This window comes from Artemia sp. Qi Xiang Cuo, chromosome 19 (genome assembly GCF_049724085.1).
Source record: "Artemia sp. Qi Xiang Cuo chromosome 19, ASM4972408v1, whole genome shotgun sequence".
Taxonomy (NCBI): Eukaryota; Metazoa; Arthropoda; class Branchiopoda; order Anostraca; family Artemiidae; genus Artemia; species Artemia sp. Qi Xiang Cuo.
Genome location: NC_142812.1, coordinates 38,024,769 through 38,051,738, shown reverse-complemented (window position 1 = coordinate 38,051,738; position 26,970 = coordinate 38,024,769). Strand labels below are relative to the sequence as shown.

The 26,970-nt window shown below is 35.2% G+C and overlaps 4 protein-coding genes across 4 annotated transcripts in view; 2 read left to right on the top strand and 2 right to left on the bottom strand.

The window, feature by feature from the left end:
* LOC148940810 (uncharacterized) overlaps positions 1 to 4,652 on the top strand; it is a 57,883-nt gene extending 53,231 nt beyond the window's left edge. Inside the window, exon 9 of the mRNA XM_089104799.1 lies at positions 1,687 to 4,652. Within this exon, the coding sequence (XP_088960925.1) occupies positions 1,687 to 2,683 (997 nt within the window). The 3' untranslated portion in view covers positions 2,684 to 4,652. The remainder of the gene's footprint in view (positions 1 to 1,686) is intronic.
* Positions 4,653 to 16,451: 11,799 nt separating this feature from the next.
* Positions 16,452 to 16,922, bottom strand: LOC148940809 (uncharacterized). The gene has a single exon (XM_089105080.1). It carries the CDS (start codon positions 16,920 to 16,922, stop codon positions 16,452 to 16,454), a length of 471 nt encoding a protein of 156 aa, XP_088961206.1.
* A 970-nt stretch (positions 16,923 to 17,892) lies between these two features.
* On the bottom strand, positions 17,893 to 18,435 carry LOC148940808 (uncharacterized). The gene has a single exon (XM_089105079.1). It carries the CDS (start codon positions 18,433 to 18,435, stop codon positions 17,893 to 17,895), a length of 543 nt encoding a protein of 180 aa, XP_088961205.1.
* Positions 18,436 to 23,232: 4,797 nt separating this feature from the next.
* LOC148940807 (uncharacterized) overlaps positions 23,233 to 26,970 on the top strand; it is a 39,084-nt gene continuing 35,346 nt past the window's right edge. The window contains exon 1 of the mRNA XM_089104800.1: positions 23,233 to 23,413. Within this exon, the coding sequence (XP_088960926.1) occupies positions 23,371 to 23,413 (43 nt within the window). The 5' untranslated portion in view covers positions 23,233 to 23,370. The remainder of the gene's footprint in view (positions 23,414 to 26,970) is intronic.

The window sequence follows — 26,970 nt, the reverse complement described above, 5'->3', positions numbered from 1 at the left end:
TTCGCTGGACTTCCTTCCATACTGATACGCTTTCACCCATTTGGCCTTTTCCTTCATTCCACATTTCCGAAAGGCCACAAAGGTCCAGTATTTTCTTCACCTGATTTGGCCACGAATCGCATCTACCGTCCTTCAAGCTCAGCAAATAAGCTGACTTAAGAAGCCGAACTCTAGGTAGCCTAATTATTTTCTCCCAGAATTTCACCATTCTAACCAATATAACACTCCTTAAATTGAAAAGCCCCAAATGTCCTTTCAGTACCACTGAACTATATGAATCCTTTAAACTTAAAATTCTCTTAAAATATCTTAGCTGAACTACTTCTAGCTTAGCTTCTTTAGCAAAACCCCAAACCTCAGAACCTCAATGCAGACCAGAAGCTACTTTTGTCTGTAAAACTCTTTTCTGGGTCCTCATGTCAGCTGGCTGACCTAAATTACTTCTCAAAAGCATATTTATTAGCATATACCCCTCAAATTACAATCTTCTACATGCCTAGACTCCCCCCTTAACGCACTAAATTTAACACCCAAATAAACAAATTCTTCTTTAACCTCTAACATCGGTCCTCCAAAATTAAAATGAACCTCAGAATCAACATCCACTTTGTTCCTAAATACTAGTACTACTGACTTCTTAGCGTTCAACTCTAAATCCTTCTTTTCTAAATAATTTTTTATTGGTATTTGTTTAGCCTTGTGTCACCTGATAAGGAGACATGTTAAGAAAACAATTCTTACTTTAAAATATGTATAATGATCCTAGTTCTTATATTATTCAAGGGGAGAACCTTTATCATCAAGTCTTTCCTTTAAAAATCCTTCTTTTTCCATCTTAAGAGAAAAAGTTTCTAAAAGTACCATGTTGAAATTCAATGCTCAATTCTTTTTAAATTGCCGCTATTAACTTCTACCAAATAATTTCTTTTATAGATTGCGTTCATGCTGGTTTTTTTATTACTTTTTTTTTTAAAGTGCAGTGGGGACGAGCGACTATCACAATATGAATGCTAAAGACCGGCATGAACACTATCTATAAAAGAACTTATTAGCCGGCAATTTATAGCGGCAATTTAAAAAGACTTAAGCATTAAATCTCAACGTGGTGATTTTTGGAAACTTTTTCTTTTAAGATGGAAAAAGAAGGATTTTCAAAGGAAAGACTAGATGATAAAGGTTCTCCCCTTGAATAATATAAGAACTAGGATCATTATACATATTTTAAAGTAAGAATTGTTTTCTTAACATGTCTCCTTATCAGGTGACACAAGGCTAAACAAATACCTATTTATTATATCTAATTGCTCCTGAAGATTATTTCCACTATCCGCAACTAGAGCTATGTCGTCCGCGAATAACATACATGATAGCCTAAACCAATCCAAAGGTACATAAAGGGCTCCATTACTTTTCATAAAACTGTCTAAATCATTAACAAATAGGATAAGTTAGGGTATTTTAATATAAAGACGCTGATAAGATACCTCACATCTGATCTTTTTATAGTTGATTACGAAAGGAACAATTGAATAATTTGTATGCATTCAAAAAAGTATGTTTTTGATTTTCTAGATTTTTGATCTGTGGGGTTTATAATTCAAAAACTATAATTTGATGGGATCTTTTTCTCTTTTTTTATATAGCTATTGATGTAAAAAGAAAAGCAGTTGATTTATTTATTTTCAGCGATGATATGTATGCAACCGTAAATAAGGTGAGAAGAAATAGTCGCACATTAGTTGAGCATGGTAGAACTGCCGTCAAAAGCCTTGAAGAAATGTACGCCAAAGTCTTAAAACGGAAGAGTGCAACGTTGTCACGTGCTTCTGATGCCAACTTCTTGTCTCTGTCAGAAAGTTCATCACATAGAGGATCAATAGATTTAGGAAAATTAGATTTTAGCCAAGAAGCCAAAAAAGGGCATAAAAAAACGGGTAGTAGTCCGTCTGGTGTAAGTGCTAGCAGACGAGGATCTACTGATACCCTTGGGAGTAGGCAAAGCCTAACACCGCTAGATCATTTACGAGGTTTTCCAAGTCTTCCTGAGGAAATGAATTATGATACTGTAAAAGCTCATCTTTTATCTGACATCCAAGTTTCTAATAGTCCTAGTCGAAGTGCGGAATCAATTGAACGAGAGGATAACGACCCAGGGTATGAAAAAGTTATAAATGAAGGTTATGAACGGATTAAATCAGATCATGGCTATGAAGCAATAAGACTAAATACTAGTGACCCTAATTATGAAACTGCTCAGGAGCCAGGATACGAGTCAGTTTCTCTTGAAGGCTCCAACTATGAATGTGTGCGGTATAACTCTCGTAATGAGATGTATGAAGAGCTTGGCTCCTCTGATGGACGTGAGCCTAATTATGAAAGTGTTAAATATTTCATAGGTGAGCCACCTTACGAACAGCTTGGGAGTGTTAATAATTATGAAATTGTAGATGGCATTCCTGTTCCGCCAAGGGAAGAACCTGTTATCCCGTTTAATCCAAACGTATTATATTCGAAAGTGAGTAAACCTAAGAAGAATGAGGAAGTTAATTGTGGTTCTGTAAGTATTCATGTCGAAGGACCTTTACTACCTCTTAATGCTAGAGTAGCATCAGAAGCAGAGCCATCTAAAGGAGACAACGTCGTTAGAATTGAAGTTACTGGTAATTCTTGGACTTTGCTTTAGTTTTTTTTTTTTATGTTGAACCATGATTATATTCAAGGTGAAGAGAACCCATCCTCAAATCCAACTTATGCAAAAGTAACAAAATTAATTTTCTATGGTTTATTCAAATTCGAAAATGGATAGGAATATACTCTATAAGACAGGTATTTTAGGCAGTCGGTACTTAGTTGTATTTTTTTTGTAATTGAATTATCTACTGAAAAAAAACAAAATTTGTAACTCCAGATTAACTGCCTCGCTTGCCCTCCCCCACCCCAGATTAAAAGACCTAAAACTGCTACTGGTAGGGTTGTTATACCTCAGGAAGAGTGTAGGTAACAAGAACTGCGTAATTCGGAGGGGAAAAATAGACATAGCCTGGTTGTTGTGACTGAAAGGTCGTTAAGATTTCTAGACACAAATTTTACTGAAGACTAAAAAAGGATTATTTTTTTTATTCTCTCTCTTTTTAACCGTTAATAATGATCAGTTATTTGAAAAGGAATAGTTCATTGAGGTTCTGATGCAAGGTGAAGACAATTTTGGTACCAATATTCTTATTTTAGCTGTTTAGAAGTCAATTTAACCTTGTTCATAAAACAACAGTTAAGAAGATTCTAAAGAAGAAAGATAGGTAATTTCCTTGTTGAATGACATGTTTGGTATTAATCCCATTTTTTAAATATCGTAGGGATTATATATTGCAATGCTAAACATGGAGACGCAATCAATAGCTTCCGAACAAAAGCCTACAAGAATTGTAAAAAATTGACTTGATCAGATTAGCCTTTTAAAGATTCTTTTTTCTACTAATTTTGAGCGTGAGAAGAGGGGAAACGGTGTATTTTAGACAAAAATATGAAACTGTCGAATTTGAGAGAACAAAATAACGTACTAGAAAACAGATTAGACAAATTAGTAAGGTCAACTTAGCGGGTTAAAGTTGTAAATGGACTGTGGAGGATGATGATTTATCCAAGTTAAAAAATTAAGATCAATAAATCGTTTGTTTTGTTTTTAATGCAACGTGCCAGTCATCTTTCGGGAAAATTTACAGGTTTGAAAATTGTATTTTAGAAAAATCTTACTGAAATTGCGTAAAACAACTGTGTTTAAGGCTCAATGGTTAAACATTTTTCTGTCATTTTTGGTATTCATCCTGCTTTTGGGGAATATCTTTACAACTGTATAATGTTAAGAGGCAATCAGGGGTTTTAGTACTAAACCCTATAAAAATCCAAAAAGCAGACTGGGTTAGATAGTATTCAGTTTAACTGAAAATTTACAAATTATGCCTTTTGAATTCCCATAGTCAAATGTCTCCCATGGATTACCTTATGCAATGAAAATTATGTCTTTTTAATAATAGATTGAGACAAAACTTCCACTTTTGTAAGGTGTTTTCAATATAATTCATAATACTAATCTTTTTATTATGCTGTTTCATATCTCTGTTATTTTCATCTGTATTTTGAACTGTAGGCACGAACCACTCAATGGTATAAAATAGCCGGGGAGTGACCGGGTTAAACCCCCTCCCCACATACACACACTCTTGTCCGAGTTGTAAAAAATTAATAAAAATGCATGTAAACAAATTTTGGTTGTGTTTTATAAATATTTTTTTTGGAAAACTCCCTCGGAAAAGAATCCTGGATACGCCACTAAATTTTGATTTTTACATGCGGAGATCTAAATAGCGCTAGTTAAAGCCAATCAGAACTTTTTGGTCAATCATATATTTCTATGAATAAATATGATTGGATCAAAATAGTGCCGGCTAAATCTCGTTGTGAATCGGCCTTAAGTGTTTTATTTTTAGCCAAATCAGAGTACAGCATTAGTAGATTCCATCTATCTCTTTTTGTGTGATTATTTAACCAGTATTAATTCATAGATTGATTATATTTTTCTAAGAATGTATTTCAAAATCAAATTACTTATTTTGTATTGTGAATTACTGTTTAAACTAATATATGAATAAATGTTATTATTACCATGTTCAGGATTAGAATGCCAAGAGGACAATCTGACTTAGACTGTACAATAAACACTAGCAGAAATTAAAAAAGAAAAAAGATTCCCCATGTTTGTTTTAATGTACCAATTATCTATTGGAAAAATATCCAGAAGTTTTGGTGCTGGCTTGTGTCGTTAAGCACAATTGGCTAATTAGACTTATCACCCCTGTTTACCTAAGGTATGTAAGAACGTAAACTTGTTTCTGATTGGTGGATTATTTTTAAGTGACCAATCATGAATAATTTTACTTCTTACGTCACGGCAAGTCAATGTCAAACTACTGTTTAAAAAATGTGCATTGACGGGACTCATTGCTTTTAATGAGGTCTTAATAATTTCAGTTGAAATTTGTGACAAGGAATGCTCCGATGTTGAAAGACAAATATATTGAAATTTTGACTGACAAATACAAATGTTTTGAGGTGGAATCGTTAGGAGATTCAGAAACTCGTCTCTCAAAGTTGAGTTAGAAAAATGAAAATAGGCGGTTTGGAATTTATTTATTTAGGTAAGAAGGATGGGGTATATAGACAGGGAGTAGGGCTCATGATGAATAAGCAAGCTTCTTTTCTTGCTTAGGTTAGGAAGGTATTAGCAGTAGAATTACAAGGCATCTACGAGGCATCAGTCATAGTTGTATATGCCCTACTGATGAAGACAAGATTCAAGGTGATAAGAGGGAGTGTAGTAATTATATAGGCATTAACTTGGTTTTTGTAGGAAGTAAATTACTTACTGTGATCATTCTATTTAGAATTAGTGATGATGTCTGTAAAGTTTTACTCGAATAACAGTGTGGTTTTAGGAAGGGGAGATGATGCGAATGACCAAATTGCTACTCTTAGATTAATAATTAAGAAGTCTCTTGGTGATCAAACCCCTTTAGTCCTCTGTTTTATAGATTATGAGCAAGCCTTTAAATCAGCTGACAGAAGAGATTTAGCGAAGGTCGTATCCTTGTATGGTATACCAGGTAAATACAGTGCTATGTACTAGAATAACATTGCTGCAGTTAAGACAGGAAATGAGGTCAGTTTCTTGTTTTGTATTAAATCAGGAGTTAAGCAGGGTTGCGTTCTATCTATCCCCATTTACATCGATCATTTTGATGAACTTAGTCCTAAGCAGCACAGCAAAGGCAATGAGAGAAAACGAAATCAATTAGAAAGTAAAACTTCTATATTTAGATTTCGCTGAGGATTTTGAGAGTTCAGGGTGGAAGAATAGGTTTGAAAATCAACGTTAAGAAGACTAGAATAAGTCGCTTAGACTAGGAATAATTGAAGGCGAAGAGGTGATACTGGGTAGCAAGAAGATCGATCAAGTGGACGGCGTCACTTGCTTAGGTAGTATCAGAGGCAACGCTATAGCGTTGCCTATAGTAAAGGCCATACGGCTCCAATGTTTTATTATTTATTTGTTATTATTATATTTTTTTTCCCAAGGGCACTTCATACGGAGGGATTCGTCGTATAAGCTTCGAAAGGGGCTCGTTTGTTTGGAAATCGCAATTTCTGGCGCCCTTTTTAAGGGTCAAAAGTGATTGGAAGGCAACTAACACTCCTTCCACGCCCACCATTTCCCAAAACACATGCAACCAAGATGTTGAGATAGCCATTTTGTTCTACGTAGTTGATTTTCAGATAGTTTGAGGAGGAATCTCCCCCCACAGCCCTCAGGGCAAGGGTTGTTATTTATGCCCTGGGGGCATATAAGCTTTTTATAGAAAGCTTTGTCGTAGAAAGTACAAAAAGGGCTCATTCGATTGTAAATTCAAAAGGCTAGTGCCCTTTTAAATAGTCTAAAGTGATTGGAGGGCAACTAACCTCCGTCTTAAACCGACCATTCCCCGAAGCAAATCCAATCTAAATCTAGATATAGACATTTTGTTCACCGTAGTTTAAAGCTCTGGAAATTAGATCTTTAATGATGGAGACTCTCCCAACAGCCCTCAAGGGAAGGTTTGTAAGTTATGCCATAGGGACATATAAGGTATTTATAGAAAGTGTTGTCGTAAGAAACTTCAAAAAGGGCCCATTCGATTGGAAATTGAAATGGCTAGTGCCCTTTTTATTATTCGAAAGTGATTGGAAGGCAGCTAACACCCCTTCCACGCCCACCATTTCCCCAAACACATCCAATCAAAGTTTTGAGATAGCCATTTTGTTCAACGTAGTTCAAAGTTCTGGAAATTATATCTTTGAGCAGGACACTCCCCCCACAGTCTTCAGGGTTGGAATATTTCAGTAGTGTTTTGTCGGGGTTTACCATGTCACTGTTACATTCTCTTGATGTTTCAGAGTTTATTTTAGATTTCTTTCCTTGAAATGCGAGAGTTGGAATATTTCAGTAGTATTTTTTCGTTGTTTACCTTGTCACTGTTAAATTCTCTTTATGTCTCAAAGTTCATTTTGGATCTTTTTCTTTTAAATGCAAGAGTTGGAATATTTCAGTAGTGACAACTCTTACATTACAACAAAAGAAATTCAAAATGAACTTTGACAAATCAAGAGAATGTAACAGTGACAAGATAAACCACGACAAACACTACTGAAATATTCCAACTCTTGCGTTTCCAGGAAAAAAAAAATCTAAAATGAACTTTGAAAAATCAAGAGAGTGTAAAAGTGACTAGGTAAACCACGACGAAACACTACTGAAATATTTCAACTCAACGAAAGAAATCCATTTTCAAAGAAACATTCAACGAAATGACATTTCAACGAAAGAAATCCAAAATGAACTTTGTAACATCAAGAGAATGTAACAGTGACATGGTAAACCACGACAAAACACTACTGAAATAATCTAACTCTTGCATTTCAACAAAAAAAAAATTTTAAATGATCTTATCAAGAGAATATACCAGTGACTAGGTAAACCACGACAAAACACTATTGAAATATTCCATCTCTTACATTTCAACAAAAAAAAATCTAAAATGATCTTATCAAGAGAATATACCAGTGACTAGGTAAACCACGACAAACACTACTGAAATATTCCAACTCTTGCATTTCAACGAAAAAATCCGAAATGAACTTTGAAACATCAAGAGAATGTACCAGTGACATGGTAAACCACGACAAAACACTAATGAAATAATCTAACTCTTGCATTTCAAAAAAAAAAAATCTAAAATGAACTTTGAAACATCAAGAGAATGTAACAGTGATAAGGTAAACCACTACAAAACACTACTGAAATAATCTAACTCTTGCATTTCAACAACAAAAAAATCAAAAATGAACTTTGAAAAATCAAGAGAATGTAACTGACTAGGTAAACCACAACAAACAATTGAAAGATTCCAACTCTTACATTTCAAGGAAAGAAAAATCTAAAATGAACTTTGAAACATTATGAGAATGTAACAGTGACTAGGTAAACCACTACAAACACTACTGAAATATTCTAAATCTTACATTTCAACGAAAGAAATCCAAAATGAAATTTGAAACATCAAGAGAATGTAACAGGGACAAGGTAAACCATGAGAAAACACTACTGAAATAATCCAACTCTTGCATTTCAACGAAAAAGATCCAAAATGAACTTCGAAAAATCATGTAAGTGTAACAGTGACAAGGTAAACCGCAACCAAACATTACTGAATTATTCCAACTCTTACATTTCAATGAAAAAATCTAAAATAAACTCTGAAACATCTTCAAAATGTACCATTGTCAAGGTAAACCACGACAAATCACTACTTAAATAGTCTAAACAAAGCATTTAAACGAAAAAAAAATCCAAAATGAACATCGAAACGTCCAGAGAATGTAACAGTAAGTAGGCAAACCACAACAAACACTACTGAAATATGACAACTCTTACATTTCAACGAAAAAAATCCAAAATGAACTTTGAAACATCAAGAAAATGTAACAATGGCAATGTAAACCACGACAAAACACTACTTAAATATACTAACTCTTACATTTCAATGAAAAAATCTAAAATGAACTTTTAAACATCTTCAGAATGTAACAGTGACATGGTAAACCACGAGTAAACACTACTGAAATAATCTAACTTATGCATTTCAATGAAAAAAAAATCCAAAATGAACTTTGAAACATCAAGAGAATGTAACAGTAACAAGGTAAACCACAACAAACACTACTGAAATATGACAAATCAAGAGGATGTAACAGTGACAAGATAAACCGCGACAAACACTAGTGAAATATTCCAACTCTTGCATTTCAACGAAAGAAATCTAAAATGAACTCTGAAAAATCAAGAAAATGTATCAGTGACATGGTAAACCATGACAAAATACTACTTAAAAAATCCAACTCTTGTATTTCAACGAAAAAGATCCAAAATGAACTTTGAGACATCAAGAGAATGTAACAGTGACAAGGTAATACACGACAAAACACTACTGAAATATTCCAACTTTTGCATTTCAACGAAAGAAATCTAAAATGAACTCTGAAAATCAAGAAAATGTATCAGTGACATGGTAAACCACGACAAAACACTACTAAAATAATCCAACTCTTACATTTCAATGAAAAAAAATCCAATATGAACTTTAAAACATCAAGAGAATGTACCAGTGACAAGGTAAACCACTACAAAACACTACTGAAATAATCTAACTCTTGCTTTTCAACGAAAAAAAATCAAAAATGAACTTTGAAACATCAAGAGAATGTAACAGTAACAAGGTAAACTACGACAAAACACTACTGAAATAATCTAACTCTTGCATTTCAACGAAAAACAATCAAAACTGAACTTTGAAACATCAAGGGAATATAACAGTAACAAGGTAAACCACAACAAACACTACTGAAATATTCCAACTCTTGCATTTCAACGAAAAAAAAATCAAAAATGAACTTTGAAACATCAAGAGAATGTAACAGTGACAAGGTAAACCACGAGAAAACAAAAGTAAAATATTCCAACTCTTACATTTCAAGGAAAAATATCAAAATGAACTTTGAAACTTCAAGATAATATAACAGTGAAAATTTAAACCGTGAAAACACTACTGAGATAATCAAACTCTTACATTTCAAAGAAAGAAATCCGAAATGAACTTTGAAAAATTATGAGAATTTAACAATGACAAGGCAAACCATAACAAAACCCTACTGAAATGATCCAACTCTTCCATTTCAATGAAAAAATCTAAAATGAACTTTGAAACATCTTCAGAATGTAACAGTGGCAAGGTAAACCACGACAAAACACTACTGAAATAATCTAACTTATGAATTTCAATGAAAAAAAATCCAAAATGAACTTTGAAACATCAAGAGAATGTAACAGTAACAAGGTAAACCACAACAAACACTACTGAAATATGACAACTCTTCCTAAGCAACATTACAACAAAAGAAATCCAAAATGAACTTTGACAAATCAAGAGAATGTAACAGTGACAAGATAAACCACGACAAACACTACTGAAATATTCCAACTCTTACATTTCCATTAAAAAAAAAATCTAAAATGAACTTTGAAAAATCAAGAGAGTGTAAAAGTGACAAGGTAAACCACGACGAAACACTACTGAAATATTTCAACTCTGACATTTCAACGAAAGAAATCCGAAATGAACTTTGTAACATCAAGAGAATGTAACAGTGACATGGTAAACCACGACAAAACACTACTGAATTAATCTAACTCTTGCATTTCAACAAAAAAAAAAAATCTAAAATGAACTTTGAAACATCTTCAGAATGTAACAGTGATAGGGTAAACCACGACAAAACACTATTGAAATATTCCATCTCTTACATTTCAACAAAAAAAAATCTAAAATGATCTTATCAAGAGAATATACCAGTGACAAGGTAAACCACGACAAACAGTACTTAAATATTCCAACTCTTACATTTAAAAGAAAAAAATCCTAAATGAACTTTGAAACATCAAGAGAATGTAACCGTGACTTGGTAAACCACGACAAAACACTACTGAAATAATCTAACTCTTGCATTTCAACAAAAAAAAATCTAAAATGAACTTTGAAACATCAAGAGAATGTAACACTGATAAGTTAAACCACTACAAAACACTACTGAAATAATCTAACTCTTGCATTTCAACAAAAAAAAAATCAAAAATGAACTTTGAAAAATCAAGAGAATGTAACTGACTAGGTAAACCACAACAATCACTACTGAAATATTCCAATTCTTACATTTCAAGGAAAGAAAAATCTAAAATGAACTTTGAAACATTATGAGAATGTAACAGTGACTAGGTAAACCACAACAAACACTACTGAAATATTCCAACTCTTACATTTCAACGAAAGAAATCCAAAATGAAATTTGAAACATCAAGAGAATATAACAGTGACAAGGTAAACCATGAGAAAACACTACTGAAATAATCCAACTCTTGCATTTCAACGAAAAACATCCAACATGAACTTTGAAGCATCAAGAGAATGTAACGCTGAGAAGGTAAACCATAAAAAAACACTAATCAAATATTCCAAATCTTGCATTTCAACGAAAAAATCTAAAATGAACTTTGAAACATCTTCAGAATGTAACAGTGGCAATGTAAACCAAGACTAATCAATACTTAAATAATATAACTATAGCATTTGAATGAAAAAAAATCCAAAATGAACATCGGAACGTCCAGAGAATTTAACAGTAACTAGGTAAACCAGAACAAACACTACTGAAATATTACAACTCTTTCATTTCAACGAAAGAAATCCAAAATGAACTTTGAAAAATAATGAGAATGTAACAATGACAAGGTAAACCACGACAAAACACTACTGAAATATTCCAACTCTTACATTTCAATGAAAAAATCTAAAATGAACTTTGAAACATCTTCAGAATGTAACAGTGGCAAGGTAAACCACGACAAAACACTACTGAAATAATCTAACTCATGCATTTCAATGAAAAAAATCCAAAATGAACTTTGAAACATCAAGAGAATGTAACAGTAACAAGGTAAACCACAACAAACACTACTGAAATATGACAACTCTTACATTTCAAGGGGAAAAAAAATCCAAAATGAACTTTGAAACATCAAGAGAATGTAATAGTGACAAGGTAAACCACGACAAAACACTACTGAAATGTTCCAACTTCAATTTCAAGGAAAAAAATCCAAATTAACGTTGAAACATCAAGAGAATGTAGCAGTGAAAAGGTAAACCATGAAGAACACTACTGAAATATTCCAACTTTTACATTTCAACGAAAGAAATCCAAAATGAATTTTTAAAAATCATGAGAATGTAACAGGGACAAGGTAAACCAGGAAAAAACACTACTGAAATATTCCATCTCTTATATTTCCAGGAAAAAATCCAAAATGAACTTTGAAACATCTTCAGAATGTACCAGTGACAAGGTAAACCACGACAAAACACTACTGAAATATTCCAACTCTTACATTTCAACGAATGAAAACCAAATGAACTTTGAAAAATCAAGAGAATGTAACAGTGACAAGGTAAACCACAAAATATTCTAACTCATGCATTTCAATGAAAGAAATCTAAAATAAACTCTGAAAAATCAAGAGAATGTAGCAGTGACATGGTAAAGCACGACAAAACATGACAAGGTAAACCATGAGAAATTAGTACTTAAATATTCCAACTCTTACATTTCCAGGAAAAAATCCAAAATGAACTTTGAAACATCTTCAGAATGTAACAGTGACTAGGTAAACCGCAACAAACACTACTGAAATATTCCAACTCTTACATTTCAACGAATGAAAACCAAATGCACTTTGAAAAATCAAGAGAATGTAACAGTGACAAGGTAAACCACAACAAAACACTATTGAAATATGACAACTCTTACATTTCAATAAAAAAAATCTAAAATGAACTTCGAAATATCAAGAGAATGTAACAGTAACAAGGTAAACCACGACAACACTACTGAAATAATCTAACTCTTGCATTTCAACGAACAAAAAAATCGAAAATGAACTTCGAAACATCAAGAGAATGTAACAGCGACATGGCAAACCACGACAAACATTACTGAAATATTCCAACTCTTATATTACAACCAAAGAAATCCAAAATGAACTTGTAAAAATCAAGAGAATGTAACAGTGACAAGATAAACCACGACAAACACTACTGAAATATTCCAACTCTTGCATTTCAACGAATGAAAACCAAATGAACTTTGAAAAATCAAGAGAATGTAACAGTGACTAGTTAAACCACAACAAATATTACTGAAATATTCCAACTCTTACATTTCCAGTAAAAAAAAAATCTAAAAAGAACTTTCAAAAATCAAAAGAATGTAAAAGTGACAAGGTAAACCACGACGAAACACTACTGAAATATTTCAACTCTGACATTTCAACGAAAGAAATCCAAAATGAACTTTGAAAAATCAAGAGAATGTAACAGTGACTAGGTAAACCACGACAAACACTACTGAAATATTCCAACTCTTGCATTTCAACGAAAAAAAAAAATCCAAAATGAACTTTGTAACATCAAGAGAATGTAACAGTGACATGGTAAACCACGACAAAATACTACTGAAATAATCTAACTCTTGCATTTCAACAAAAAAAAAAAATCTAAAATGAACTTTGAAACATCTTCAGAATGTAACAGTGATAGGGTAAACCACGACAAAATACTATTGAAATATTCCAACTCTTACATTTCAACAAAAAAAATCTAAAATGATCTCATCAAGAGAATATACCAGTGACTAGGTAAACCACGACAAACACTACTGAAATATTCCAACTCTTGCATTTCAACGAAATAAATCTAAAATGAACTTTGAAACATCAAGAGAATTTAACAGTGACATGGTAAACCACGACAAAACACTAATGAAATAATCTAACTCTTGCATTTCAACAACAAAAAATCAAAAATGAACTTTGAAAAATCAAGAGAATTTAACTGACTAGGTAAACCACAACAAACACTATTGAAATATTCCAACTCTTACATTTCAAGGAAAGAAAAATTCTATAATGAACTTTGAAACATTATGAGAATTTAACAGTGACTAGGTAAACCACAACAAACACTACTGAAATATTCTAAATCTTACATTTCAATAAAAAAAATCTAAAATCAACTTTAGATCGTCAAAAGAATATTGCCAGCATATGCTAATCCGTGACAAAATACGACTTAAATATTCCAACACTTGCATTTCAACGAAAAGTATCTAAAATAACCTTTGAAACGTCAAGAGAGTGTGCAAATGACATGATAAACCAAGAGAAAACACAACTGAAATATTCCAACTCTTAAATTTCAACGAAAAAATATTCAAAATGAATTTTGAAAAATCAAGAGAATGTGACAGTGACAAGGGAAACCACTACAAAACACTACTGAAATATTCCAACTCTTAAATTTCAACGAAAAAAATCCAAAGTGAACTTTAAAACATCAAGAGAATGTAACAGTGATAAGGTAAACCATGACGAAACACTAATGGTGTGAGGGGTCAAAAAGTTGGGGGTGCCCTTCTGTGTCTCAAGTGCGCAAAAAAAGTATTAAAAAAATGGTCAAAAAAGTTTGGGGGCCCGTGGGAGGGGTCCCTTTGGGGGGCCCGGGGGTAGGGGGCCATTTGGGGTTGGGGTAGGGGACCTCACAACACTGTTCAAATGGAGCGTGTGTATTATAACGACCACGGAGTTTCACCCAAATCATCTTCTTAAATGTCTCAAACGGTTTTGCCCAAATAATCCCCTAAAAGTAATTTCTGCGTGTTCCTTTGTTTCGGCATCCTTGCGCTGTCACATTTGAAATTCCCAAGAAACCATTTCCCGCGTAAAATATATTCAATCTGTCTTCATCTCTAATGTGTTCCTAGCTGCACTATTAAGGTTTCGAAAGAATATTAATTCCCGAATTTATCACTAAGCCTAATGACCAGAGAAGCCATATTTAAAAAATAGAATATTAATTTATCTCCCAGACCTAAAGATCAGAGAAGCCATATTGTTTCTTAATTCCCCTTCGTTGATCAATAATTCTTCGTCGATTATGCAAATCTGTTGACATCCATCAAAGTGAGAAAAACCATGAAAAAACATTCTCAGTGAGAAAAACTATGAAAACATGCATAAATTATGTACGTACAGGAGTCGAAAGAGACTCCCTACTAATATCGTTGTCAGTAGTATAGTACAGGGTTGCAATGTTGCAACCCCTAATTGTTTACCAACACTTAAGAGATTTTTTCTCCTATTAATTTTTAGTGATATTAGGCTATAGAGAAATCTAGGGATTTTTCCCGTTTTAGTGTTTTTTTTCTGTAATTGTGAATAGCGTGAAAATCCAAACGTAAGAAGCACACAAGTGCTAGATTTAGAATAAAATAATTGTTGGTTTGCTAGTCTTGAGGAGACTGACTGCATGCAAGACAAAAGCATCTATTGCCGTAAAAGCTACAATGCGCTCTTGTCTTCATTCGTTCGACTTTATCTTCCAACATCTAATACGTGTCTTTTTTTACTAATATACCATAGGTTTTCTAGTTGATTCGCGTTGATAAAGTTGATCACATTTTTATCTTTCAACGTCTATTCTGTGTGCTTTCTTAATAATTTACCGTATGTCCTCTAGTTGTTTCGCCCGACGAGATTATTTAGCTAGGTTGAAAGAGATGATATAGGGTACCATAACAATGATATTCCAATTCTGATTGAGCTGCAGCCACTTGAACTATCGGACTTGGTGGATCTCAATCTGAACCATAGAGCCAGAAGAGTCAAGTACGGGGGGATGCTCCCTTGCAATAGTTTTAGTGACTTGTTTAAAAGAATTAAGCCACAGAAATCATGGCGTGAAGTGCCACGGTTTTACTGGATAATAAGAAGAATGAAAGAATGTGAAAATTCTGACATGACAACCGCTGATATCTTCACGTGCCGAAATCTCGCTCTCAGTCGGTAGATGCAGTGATTTTACCAACTAAATCTCTAACATAGTTAAAAAGAAGAATATAATAAACAAAATAATTTTTTGATACTTTATTTACAATATCTATTTTTGTGGGTTTTCCCTACCCGAAAAGATCGCTCCCCGAAGTGGACTCATGCTCTTGATGTCTTCAGCTCTTTCTGGTACCAATATGTTGCCATTTGACAACAAAACTATCAACCGAAAAATGATGCAGAAATGTCAAATTCATAAACATACTATTTAGCATGAATTAAACATGTACCTATGAAGGGAACTAGAGCATTTCCCCTCTTCTAATACCATAATGACTATTATTTTGCTGCATAGCAACAGCAAGAGCATGGAAGTCTTTTTAAACTACTAAAAAAAAGTACCTGTTCACATTTTAGTATGCATTTTCCAAATACTATTTGGCGATAATGACTTGATTACTTCAGCGTCACCTGCGTAGAGGGAACCAGACGTCAGCGCCGTTAGTTGTTTTCAGAGTGGCCTGTTTTGGGCGAGGGTAGGAGCTTTGTTGGGGTCAATGCCACACGTTGTGAGTCGATCGCGGATGATATCTGCTCATCTCATACGTGGTCTACCTCTGGGGCGTTTCCAGCCGTTTGCACTTGGATCGAAGTCGAATATAAGTCGGGCAGGTGTTTCAGTGGGTAGGCGAAGTAAATGACAATACCGACCCAGCGAGCGAGACTCCAGCTGTTCGGACAGGGGTGGTACTTTAAAGAACCGGAGGATATCCATGTTCCGTACCCTGTCGAGCCACCTAACGTGTTTGATTTTGCGGAGGTGTTTTGTCTGGACATGATCTACCTTCATCATCTGCAACTGAGTCAAAGGTCAAATCTCTGACGAGTACAATACAACACTTACTACCGAGGCAGAGTAGATACGAGCTTTCGTGAGAGGGCTGATCTGGGGTTTGTGGAACATTGTTCTCAGTAGGTGGTGGAAAATGGCGTTCGTCACCCTTGCTGATATCTGTGCATCTAGAATTCTGTTTGAACAAACAATTGAATCAAGGTAGGTGAACTGCTTGATTATCTCAACATCTTGGCCACATACTTCTATAGTTGTCAGGGGGCTGCATGATGTCTTGTCCACAGGCAATATTTTGGTCTTGGTCCAGTTTACATTTAAACCAAGTTTTTCTTCAGAAGATGCTAACGTTTCCAGGGCAGTTTTGATGTCAGTGATATTTTCGCATACCAATGAAACATCGTCAGCAAAGTCAAAATCTGACAGAACTCTTCCAGAAAAATCGATGCCAAACGGATGTGCCAGTAGTGTTTTGTTGAGAACATGATCCATGACACAGTTGAAGAGTAAGGGAGCAGCAGCGCAGCCTTACCGAACACCATTTCTAAATTGAAAATTTGATGAGAGCTGGCCATTTACAATGACAGCACTTTCGGTCTTATTATACAGTTCTTTGAACAGACTGACAATTTTCTTATGTACTCCAGCAGATTGAAGGATCAACCACAGTGACTGTCTGTCGACAGTGTCGAAAGCAGATTGAAAATAGAAGAAGGCAAATGTATGCCTTCCTGCTATATTCTAGAGTTTTCTCTATCAGCTGTCTAATTGTATGGATTTGCTCAGTAGTGGACCTACCCGGCATGAATCCAGCATGCTGGTGGCGACGAAGGGGGTGGAGGCACTTTGTTGCCCGCTTGACGAGCAGCATGGCGAAGAGTTTGCCGGGTATCGAGAGCAGAGATATTTCACGATAGTTGTTACATTCTGCTTTACTTCCTTTCCTCTTGTAGACTGGCACAAGTAAGCCTTTCTTTCAGTCTGATGGCATCATTTCAGAGTGCCGCACAGTATTAAACAGCACTTGCAGCCAGAGGGTCATGGATAGATCACCTTTTTAAGGAGTTCTGATGTCAGGCCACATACACCCGGCACTTTGTTGTTCTTCAGCTTTCATACTGCTGCTTTAATTTCTTCTGCTGTAAATTCAGAGCCATTGGGGGCAGGTTTAGCATTGTCAGCAGCAGCAGTAATCTCGTCGTCAATTTAGTCAGGTGGGTCTGAGTTTATGACCTTCTCGAAGTGGTATTCCCACTGGTGAAGGCACTGTGATTAGTCGTAAATATTTTTGCCATTGATGTTACGGAGATACGATGTAGTTTGAGTGTATTGACCTGAGAGCTCACAGAGGATCTTATATGTGGCTCCAATGTCCTTCTTTCTGGTGGCCTCTTAGAGCTCGCGTGCTTTTTGTCAATAAAGGTCTTACGGTCTTTGTGCAGCATGATGTTACGCTCTTTATTTAATTGCCTAACGCTGTCATGACCCCGCGAAGGCGAGCTTCGCGGGCTTCCCATCTGCGATTAATAACGGAGAGGGAATCGTTGCTGATCCAGTCTTTTTTCTTACGCTGATTCATTCCAGCAACACTAGTTGTATCTGCAAGAGCATCCTCTTTGAAGACCTTCCATACACCTTCACTGTCATTGCACTGCGTAAGAACCTTGAACCTGTTTGATTTTTTGGCCTGATACTGCTTAGCCAAAGCGGGGTCTCGCTGGATACGGTAGGTATTAATTTTCCAAAGTGTCTGGCTGGTTTTTGTAGCTTTTAGGCGAAGCCCGATTTTGGCTGCAACAAGACAATGGTCGGTGTTCCCAAGTTCAGCACCTCGGTAGGTGTGACAAATCTGTACAGACGACAGCCATCGCCGGCGTATGATGATGTAGTCGAGCATCTTCTTCGTTGATCCGTCATTGCTATACCAGGTGTACCTGGCTATGTTGGGTCTCTGAGACCATGTGTTTGCAATGGTAAGATTATCGGCGAGACAGCAGTTCAGCATTCTCTCTCCGTTGTCGTTTAGGCTGTCTACTGTTAAGGGCCCAACAGCTAAATCCCACAGGCAAGACTCATTTGAAATTCTAGCATCATATCTCCTAAAAGGACGAGGTACTCATGGGGAGGTACTGACGAGTGCTCAGAACTTAAAAGGGTATAGAAGTCATCCTTATTTTCTTCCTTGGCTTCATGTTTGGGGCATAACAGGTGATAATGGTTATTTTTCCATGTTTACCATCGAACCTTGCTCTCAGGGGCCTGGGTGCTACTGGTGCGAATGACAAGATGGTCTTGCGTGCAGCACTGTTCAGCACTAGGCCAACGCCTCCTTGTTTCTGGTGACCACGAGACCAGAGCAGTGTGCGCCCTTCACCAATGTACTCCTCACCATCACCAGATAGATGTGTTTCAGTGCAATTGTAACTTTATATTTCTTTACTTCTCTGGCTAATAGAAGCTTTGAACCGGGTTGGTTCAGTGTCAGGACATTCCAGGTGCCCACATTGATGCCACCCTTGGCAATGATATTCAGAGGGAATCTTCCGGGGTCGGGACGAGGTTTGAGATTATATATCCGAGGCTGAATTTCTGGTTCCATTCGTAACAGTAGAAGTTTCAGGAGGAGGGCTGCCAACCCAACCGTCCCTAGATGTATTTGGTTCTCTGGTGGCTAGCCAGATATCCAGAGACACGTGGAGGTCGTTCTTCATGCGCCAAATTGCATGGGAACTAACTCCAGACGAGCACCATTACCTCCAAAGCGATAATGGTTTATAGGAAATCCCTTAGTATGCAGTAACCGGCCCTTTTTTTATAATAATATTTTGTTTTCGTAAATATTATTTTAGTTATTCAACCGTGTGCTCTTACGCTAAAATCTAAAAAAACTGTAAAAAGCGAACTTAAATCGATCTTGCATTCGAGAGGTTCAGTTTTCAGTGGTGCCAATTCACAAAATTTAGGAGGGGGACATATATTTTCTAAAGTATAGAGGGGGCAAATTTGTCGTTTTTTCTGTGAAACTAGAGGCACCTCCTTTCCCCTTTCTTAGTTGACGCCACGGTCAGTTTTTCTAATAGGGGAAGTGATACGTTGAAAGTATTTAGTTGCCAAAGATTGACAGCTTGAATTATAAAGAGTGTCAAGGGAATCAATCCCTACATGGTCAAAATTGCTGTCAATGTTTTTTTTTTCTTCGTATGATAATATGGTACTTACCGCAAGTACTTGAGATTGAAACGTTTTACCTTTTATTTGTTTAATAGAAAATGGTTTAACATTTATGAACTATACTAAAAAGCTTGTTTGTCTAAGCCTGCTTATTCCTGCTATAGAGAGATGCCTCTGCAGGCAAAAAAACTTAACCCAAAAAACTAAAAATATAACGTTCGTTCTTTTATGCTTAAAATTAATTAAATAAAACAATTTTTTTCTGATGGACGTAGAGAACAAAGATGGAACTTAAAACGAGCAAAAATTATTGATTTACAGTTTATTCAACATATATCTGAGACATGCGTTCAAATAAACTGATTCCTGATATTTCTCCAAATATTTAGAGATCTGAAAAACTAGCGCATCTGTAGTAAATCGAGTGATTCCTTTACTGAAAATTATCTTATTTTTGTATGAAGCTTTAATGTAAACATTAAAAAATAAAACATCAGACATTTGTTTAAATGCATTGCTGTTACGTTTTTACGTATCGGACATTTTTTTGGTGGGGGAGGGGACTCAAACCCGGTTACCTGGATACGGCCTTGTCATCTACTTTTTTTTTACCCACTGAACGCAATCATCCGTATTTGTTAACCGTCTACGAATTTTATGCAGCTAATCGAGCGTTGTCAAATTCTACGATTTTTTTACGGGCGGTGACAAAGTATTAAAGAATCAAAGTATCATAGAATTAAAGAAAAAACTTTTCCTTCGAATTAAATGGTCATTGTGTTCCAAGAATCGTATGAAAAAATTCAAATAAGCCTGGACGAAGCAATGACAATTTTCAGGAAACAGCCTAAACAGTGATGAACTAGCAAAAAACAACAGACGGTTACATTGAGTGATTTAATAAAAAAAACAAGTTTTCTTAGTTGAAAGTAAGGAGTGACATTAAAACTTAAAACGAACATAAATTATTCCGTATAAGAAAGGGGCTGTTCCCTCCTCAACGCCTCGCTCTTTACGCTAAAATTTTTAATGTTAAAAAAATAGAGTTGTGAGAAAGAGTCAAACTTTAGCGTAAAAAGTGAGGCGTTGAGGAGGGGACAGTCCCTTTCATATACGGAATAATTTCTGTTTGTTTTAAGTTTTGATGTTGCTCCTTACTTTCAGTTGAAAAACTTGTTTTTTTATTTAGTTTCTGATCGTTTTTTTAAATAGTACTTGGAAATCCGGCGCCCCTTCATAGCAAAGTCCCTTCCCCATGAAAAGATCCCCCCCTGACTACCAGAAAAAATCCCGCTGAAAAGGTCTGTATACTTCCCAATAACCAACACTAATTGTAAACCACAGTTTATATAATTAGCAGTATGATCTTTCCCTATCTCACTCATTATAAAAACTCGGACCGAGGTGCAAGTGCTCCAGAGAACCTATAAACATAAGCGACATTAGATCTTTTCACGGGTAGACAAGTCAGGTCTCTCTTGAACGCGAAACTTGAATTCAACGTTGGAACACTAATTTTGAAGAAACTAATTTTAGATTAATTTTTTTCCAATACATACATGAAAATCGGTATCTAGTAGTGCAATGTTATTATTAGATGTTTTTAGGAATTAAAAGTAGGTTTTGAAGTCTCAAGTTGGTTTCAAAGGCATTTTGAGAAAGTTTCTGCCATATTTTTTTTTTTTTTATTATATATATATATATATATATATATATATATATATATATATATATATATATATATATATAAATATACTACGAAAACTTTACGAAAAATAAAGTTTTTTTTTAAAGAAAAGTAAGGGCCATATTAAACTTAAGATCAGTAAAAATAGAAGCCTGCAATAACTCAAACTCAAAACGACTAGAAATTATTATTAAAGAATAAAAAAGGAAAGGAGAATAATTGGTATGGCTGTCTGCATATAAATAGTTTTAGAAATATTTTGGAAATTGTGCCGTAAAAGGTCTAAGATTATACAGACTCAGCAGTAAGAAATGCATTTTATTTATTTTCTGGTAAACAAACTGGAAGAATATTCTATAATAGGAGCTTTTCTAGCGTAAAGCCCCGTAAAATTTTGGATCTGCCACAAAAATGTGTGATGTCCTTCAATTTTCTGAAAATTTCCTAAGAATTTTACGAAAAAAACTTCTTAACAGACGTTTGGTATTTACTTGGATAGGGCTATTGTGGCAACTTTTACTACAGCAACCAATAATTAGAACCCAAGTCCTAAAATTGGTCTCAATCAGGAACTCTTATCGCTATCTAAATTCACAAAGTGCAAAGATTTTCAAACACAGGTTTTTATTGTTTAAAGTTCAGGAAAGGTCTGCCCATTTCATACCAAAACATTGATTGAAAACGAAACGAGTCTTATCTCGGCTCTCCGCCAAAACAGGTAACTAGACTTTTCAAGTATCACAGGAACTACAATCTGAGAAAATAAATATCACGATGTGAAAAAAAAATGATAAACCTTCCAGTTGCGGATCCAGAGGGGGGGGGGCGAGGGGTACCCCCTAAAGTAGTCTAAAGTAGTTTAATTTACCTAATTAACGCAAGTTTGCATTAATTAAACTTGCTCCTAACGTAAGTTTATCGGATCAACCTATTTTGCGCCCCTCCCCCCTACAAAATCCTGGATCCTCCCCTGAAACCATAACACCTATTCCACCAGTTATTAGAAGAAAAAAATCCTTATTTTCACAAATTTCATCAACCCCCCGCCCCCTTTTTGATGAAATCCTACATAGGCCAATCAGTTGAGTCCACTGTACATAATAATATATTGTCATAATTTGTATATAAATTAAGTCATACCTGTGAGATGTGACAGTTGCAAACCACTTGGCCGGCTCACCAAGTTTTTTTCCGCTTTCACAATTATGAATAATGCACTTTCTAACCATTTCTCATTGATGGACGCAAACACACTAATCCAAAAATGCACAAATAAGTGGCAGGAGCTTTTTGTTCGCACCGAGAATGAAGAGCCAGAAATCATCTGCGGTAAACTTACTGCTAATTATATAAACTGTGATGTAAACATTGGGCAAAGTGCATAACTTGCAGCCCTTCCCCCGGGGACGTGGGGGATTAAGTCATCCTCAAAGACATAGTTATTATATTTGCGAACATGCTGAATAAAAGGCTATCTCAAAATTTTGATCGGAGACTGGGTTGATACGATCACCCCTGAGAAAAAAAACACCTTCCTCCCTCAACAAAAAATTCTTTTGGATGTGCATGGGAGGTGTGGTTGAGGAACCGAAAGCAGGCTCGGTGACACATATTCGCGTGCACTGAAGCGACGAAGGGGGAGGGATCAAATTTTAAAAAATAACAAAAACAAGCAATTGTTGTGGAAAATAAGGAACTTTAGTGAAATTATTGAAATTATTTGGGATTTTACGGGCTTAATGGCCTCACGGCCAATGAGCTTGTTGGAAGGAATTCATCTGGGCGAGATAGCTACGAAGCAACTAAGAAGTATGCAATCCTTTGGTGCCTAATTTGACTCCATGTTCGCATCACCTGTGTGTTCTAGATTTATTTGAATGTTAAAAGTCGAGATATGTATCTTGTACCGCTTAAACGTACAATACCCGGGAGAGGTCGAAGATTATGTTCCGGTTTTAAGCAAAAACCGGCATTGCACGTTCGCTTACTTACTTTTCTCTGAGTTTTAATTTAGTTTCCTATCTTGGCATGGTGGTATTTTTTCATGGTTCTTTAGTATATGTACTATAATCAGTATTTGCAATGCAAATTGTGTTGTTCCTTTTTGTGGCTTATACCGCTGGTGGTAAGTGATATTTTACAGCTGAATTTATTTAAGCTTTTTATAACCCTTTTTCCTTTGCGTTTCTCTGTCCATTCATCCCTTTGAGAAATTAATTATAAAAACAAAGTTTTTCCGAGGGAAGTAAAGAGCGAAGTTAAAACTTAAAACGAACAAACATTATTACTTCACAGCCATATTTAACATATATCAATAAAACTAATGCAAAGAAATAAACTGGTGATATTTCCCTATGTTCGTAACATTACGGAAACCTAGTGCTTATCTGAAAACACAAAATCCAAGTATACAAAACAAGAATATTAATTTAGGAGTCAAAAGTAAATACGTAGCCACAAAACATAGAACTAATCCATCTCGCTTTTTATAGTGTTACAACAGCTTTGATATCAGTAACTTTCAGTATATAATAAAAATTATCTTAAAAATTTAGGCAGAAGATAATAAGTTTAAAGTCATTACACAGCATATCAAATAATGGATTGATTTATCAGGTAGCATCGTGGTCTCACCTAGTATTACTCGAAACGAAGAAAATATCAATTTTAATATGAACTCTGGAAATCCAGTTATTTCTCTTTATAAAATGGAGGATTCAAATTCTAAAGCGAGACTGTAGTGACACTTCGAACTTGTCTACAAGATAATCATGAAATATCCTTTTCAGATCCAAAACGAAAGTCAATCATTGAACTGAAGTTGTGCAGAAGTGATGTCAAATTAAACGAAAAAAATAAATAAAACATCAATCTATAAATGCTTTACTTTTATGCTGTTAAAAGTGTCCTTAAAAAGTTTACTTTTACCCTACCAAAACTCCTATATTGTTTTTGTGTTTTCAGTAAAGCGCTAGTTTTCTGTAATTTTACAAACATAGGGAAATATCACCAGTTGATTTATTTGGATTAGTTCTATTGACATATGTTAGATAGGCTGTTAAGTAATAATTTTTTTTCGTTTTAAGTTTGAACTTCGCTCTTTACTTCCCTCGAAAAATTTGTGTTTTTTTAATTAATCTATGCACGTTTTTGATTAAAATTTAATTTAGAAAAAAAATACTGCTATGACCTCTTTTATTTATACGGAATAATTTCTGTTCGTTTTAAGGTTTAGTGTTGGTCCTTAGTTTCAGTTCAAAACTTTTTTTTTTTATATAATTTCTGATCGCCTCCAGTCTAGGGGAGATAAGACATCTCAGCCCTTATTAAGGAGCAGAACTCAGAAGCCGGACAAGAGCTGAAGAAAAAAATAATTTTAGATTAAAAAAAAAAAAATCAAAACGTAGTGTCCCCTCTTTTTGTAAAAAAAAAAAAAAAGAAGAAATAGATCCTTAATTCTTTGTTTTAAAAGATAAAATTTAGTAGCACTTAAGAAAGTAGCTCCAGGCGAGAAGCTACGACTCGAAAGGTTAACTGAGCGAACAGATTTGTGGACTTACTTGCAGACAGATGAGCGACATACTTGCGGAAAATATTGCTACCTCAAAAGAGGCTTAGGGATTTATTTGACCTGTCCCCAAATAAAAGGCACCTCATTAAACAGATATGAAGGGAAATTTCAAAAAAGATCATTTCTTGTGTAGGTACGATATATGGTATTATAAACTAAGTTTGTTTTCATTTTAAAAATTTTAGGAAGAATTACCTGAATTCTCCTGGAGAACTATTTTAATTTGTCTTTCTTCCTCTTTGGATGCACGATCTTACGTATGGAAAGAATATTACGGGGGAATTAGCAAGTAAATAATTTGAATAAGTAAGTATAACAATAAGTAATCCTTCTTTTATTATACAACTTTGAATGGTTCCAGAATCACATGCCTACACTTTTCCAACCACTAAGTGGTAGGGGGTTGGGGTCAGGGGCGTAATTTGCTATGGGGCAGAGGGAGTAACGTCCCCTCTCACACCTCAGTTTTCCTCCGGGCCCCAGTTTAAACCCCCCCCTCCCAGCTTAAATTTATTTTCTCCAAAATTGTTGTCAAAACTAAGATAAGCCTACATGATTCAAGCATCCGCTGAAACAGGTTGGTGTTGTTTAATACATATTTACCTTTTTTATTACTATATGACTCGTTTTTAAGTTTTCTCCGTCCTTTTCACTTTATTTGGAAACACTGCCGCCAAAGTTGACCCCGCCCCCACAGGATTTTGACAAAATGACGTCACTCGTTGGGGTATGGATTTAGAAATCTACTCAAAATGTCGTTGCAAACCATGGACTGGATGACCTCTATTCACTTTTGAATCAAAATGCTTTACAAAATACCTTCCTGGGACATGTACTAAAAAAATGAGTGCAGCACATTTACAAAAACAGTGAAATTATCTGAAAATGGTCGTATCGAATGGAGAAAACCATGATTGAAAAAAAAAACCAAGCAGGAGTCGAACGCAAGCCACTATAATTCACTCTAAACGCTTTACCAACAGAACCAAATCTCTAATAATCTAATTTGATATATTGGTGCTTGTACCTTAATTGCGTAACTTATTAAGGAGGCTTGGAACAGGAACATATGGGAGGTGCTGCTACTAACCTCCTATTCAGGGTTTGGAATCGTAGTTGTTGTACTGATGATGTCGTTTTAGATTTCCAAGCATTTTTGCAGAAGAAGTAACACCTAAGGTGTTGTTTTTAGTGGTATATCATACTTACGAATTATATAATTGATAAACATAACGTAGATATGAAAAATAGCTTTAAAATGAGCCATTAAACGCCGCTCTAAAAAGTACTGGTAGCCTACTAGCACCAGCTTTACCACTTGAGACATGACACCAAAAGTGCCGTTTTTAGTGCTATTTCGAACTTGGTGATGGTGGAATTTAAAGGAAGGACGTTGAAAGGGGCGTAATTTTGTATGGTGCAGGGGGAGCAACTGCCTCCTTCAGACTCAAGTCCCCCTCGACCTCATTTCCCCCACCCCAGCAGAAATTTAATTTCTCCAAAAAATCTTGTTTTCTTTAGTATATATTTGCCTCTATGGTAATATATGGCTGATTTTTCAGTTTTCACTATCATTTTCACTTGAATTGGAAAAATTGGCACCAACTTTGCCCCTCTCCCCAGGATTTTGATAAAATAACGCCACTGGACGTAGAGAAGAGAAATATCTTTTATAAGAGCTATTAAAAATCTGTCTAGATACCTGCTATACCAATACGCCCAATAACAGTACGCTCATATCGATACGCGTGATATAAATACATCCGATACCGATACAGTGTGCAACTCTTTCCCCAGAGACTATAGAGAGACTATCATGTGGGACTGTCAGGGACTATCATGTCTTCACCAAAACCAATGATTTTGACCTTTGAGCTTTGTTGAACAAAATAGCTATCTAAAAATTGTGATTGGATGACATTGGGAGGAGGGGGACTTTAGGGAGGGGGGCTAGTTGCCCTTCAATCTTTTTGGTCAATTAAAAAGATTTAATTTCCGTTCGAATGAGCTATTACACACCTCTCTATGATGTTCTGGTCACCCCCTAGTCCTGCTATAAAAAAAAAAAAAAACAAGAAAAAAAAACGGGAGACAGATAAGTGCTATCCATG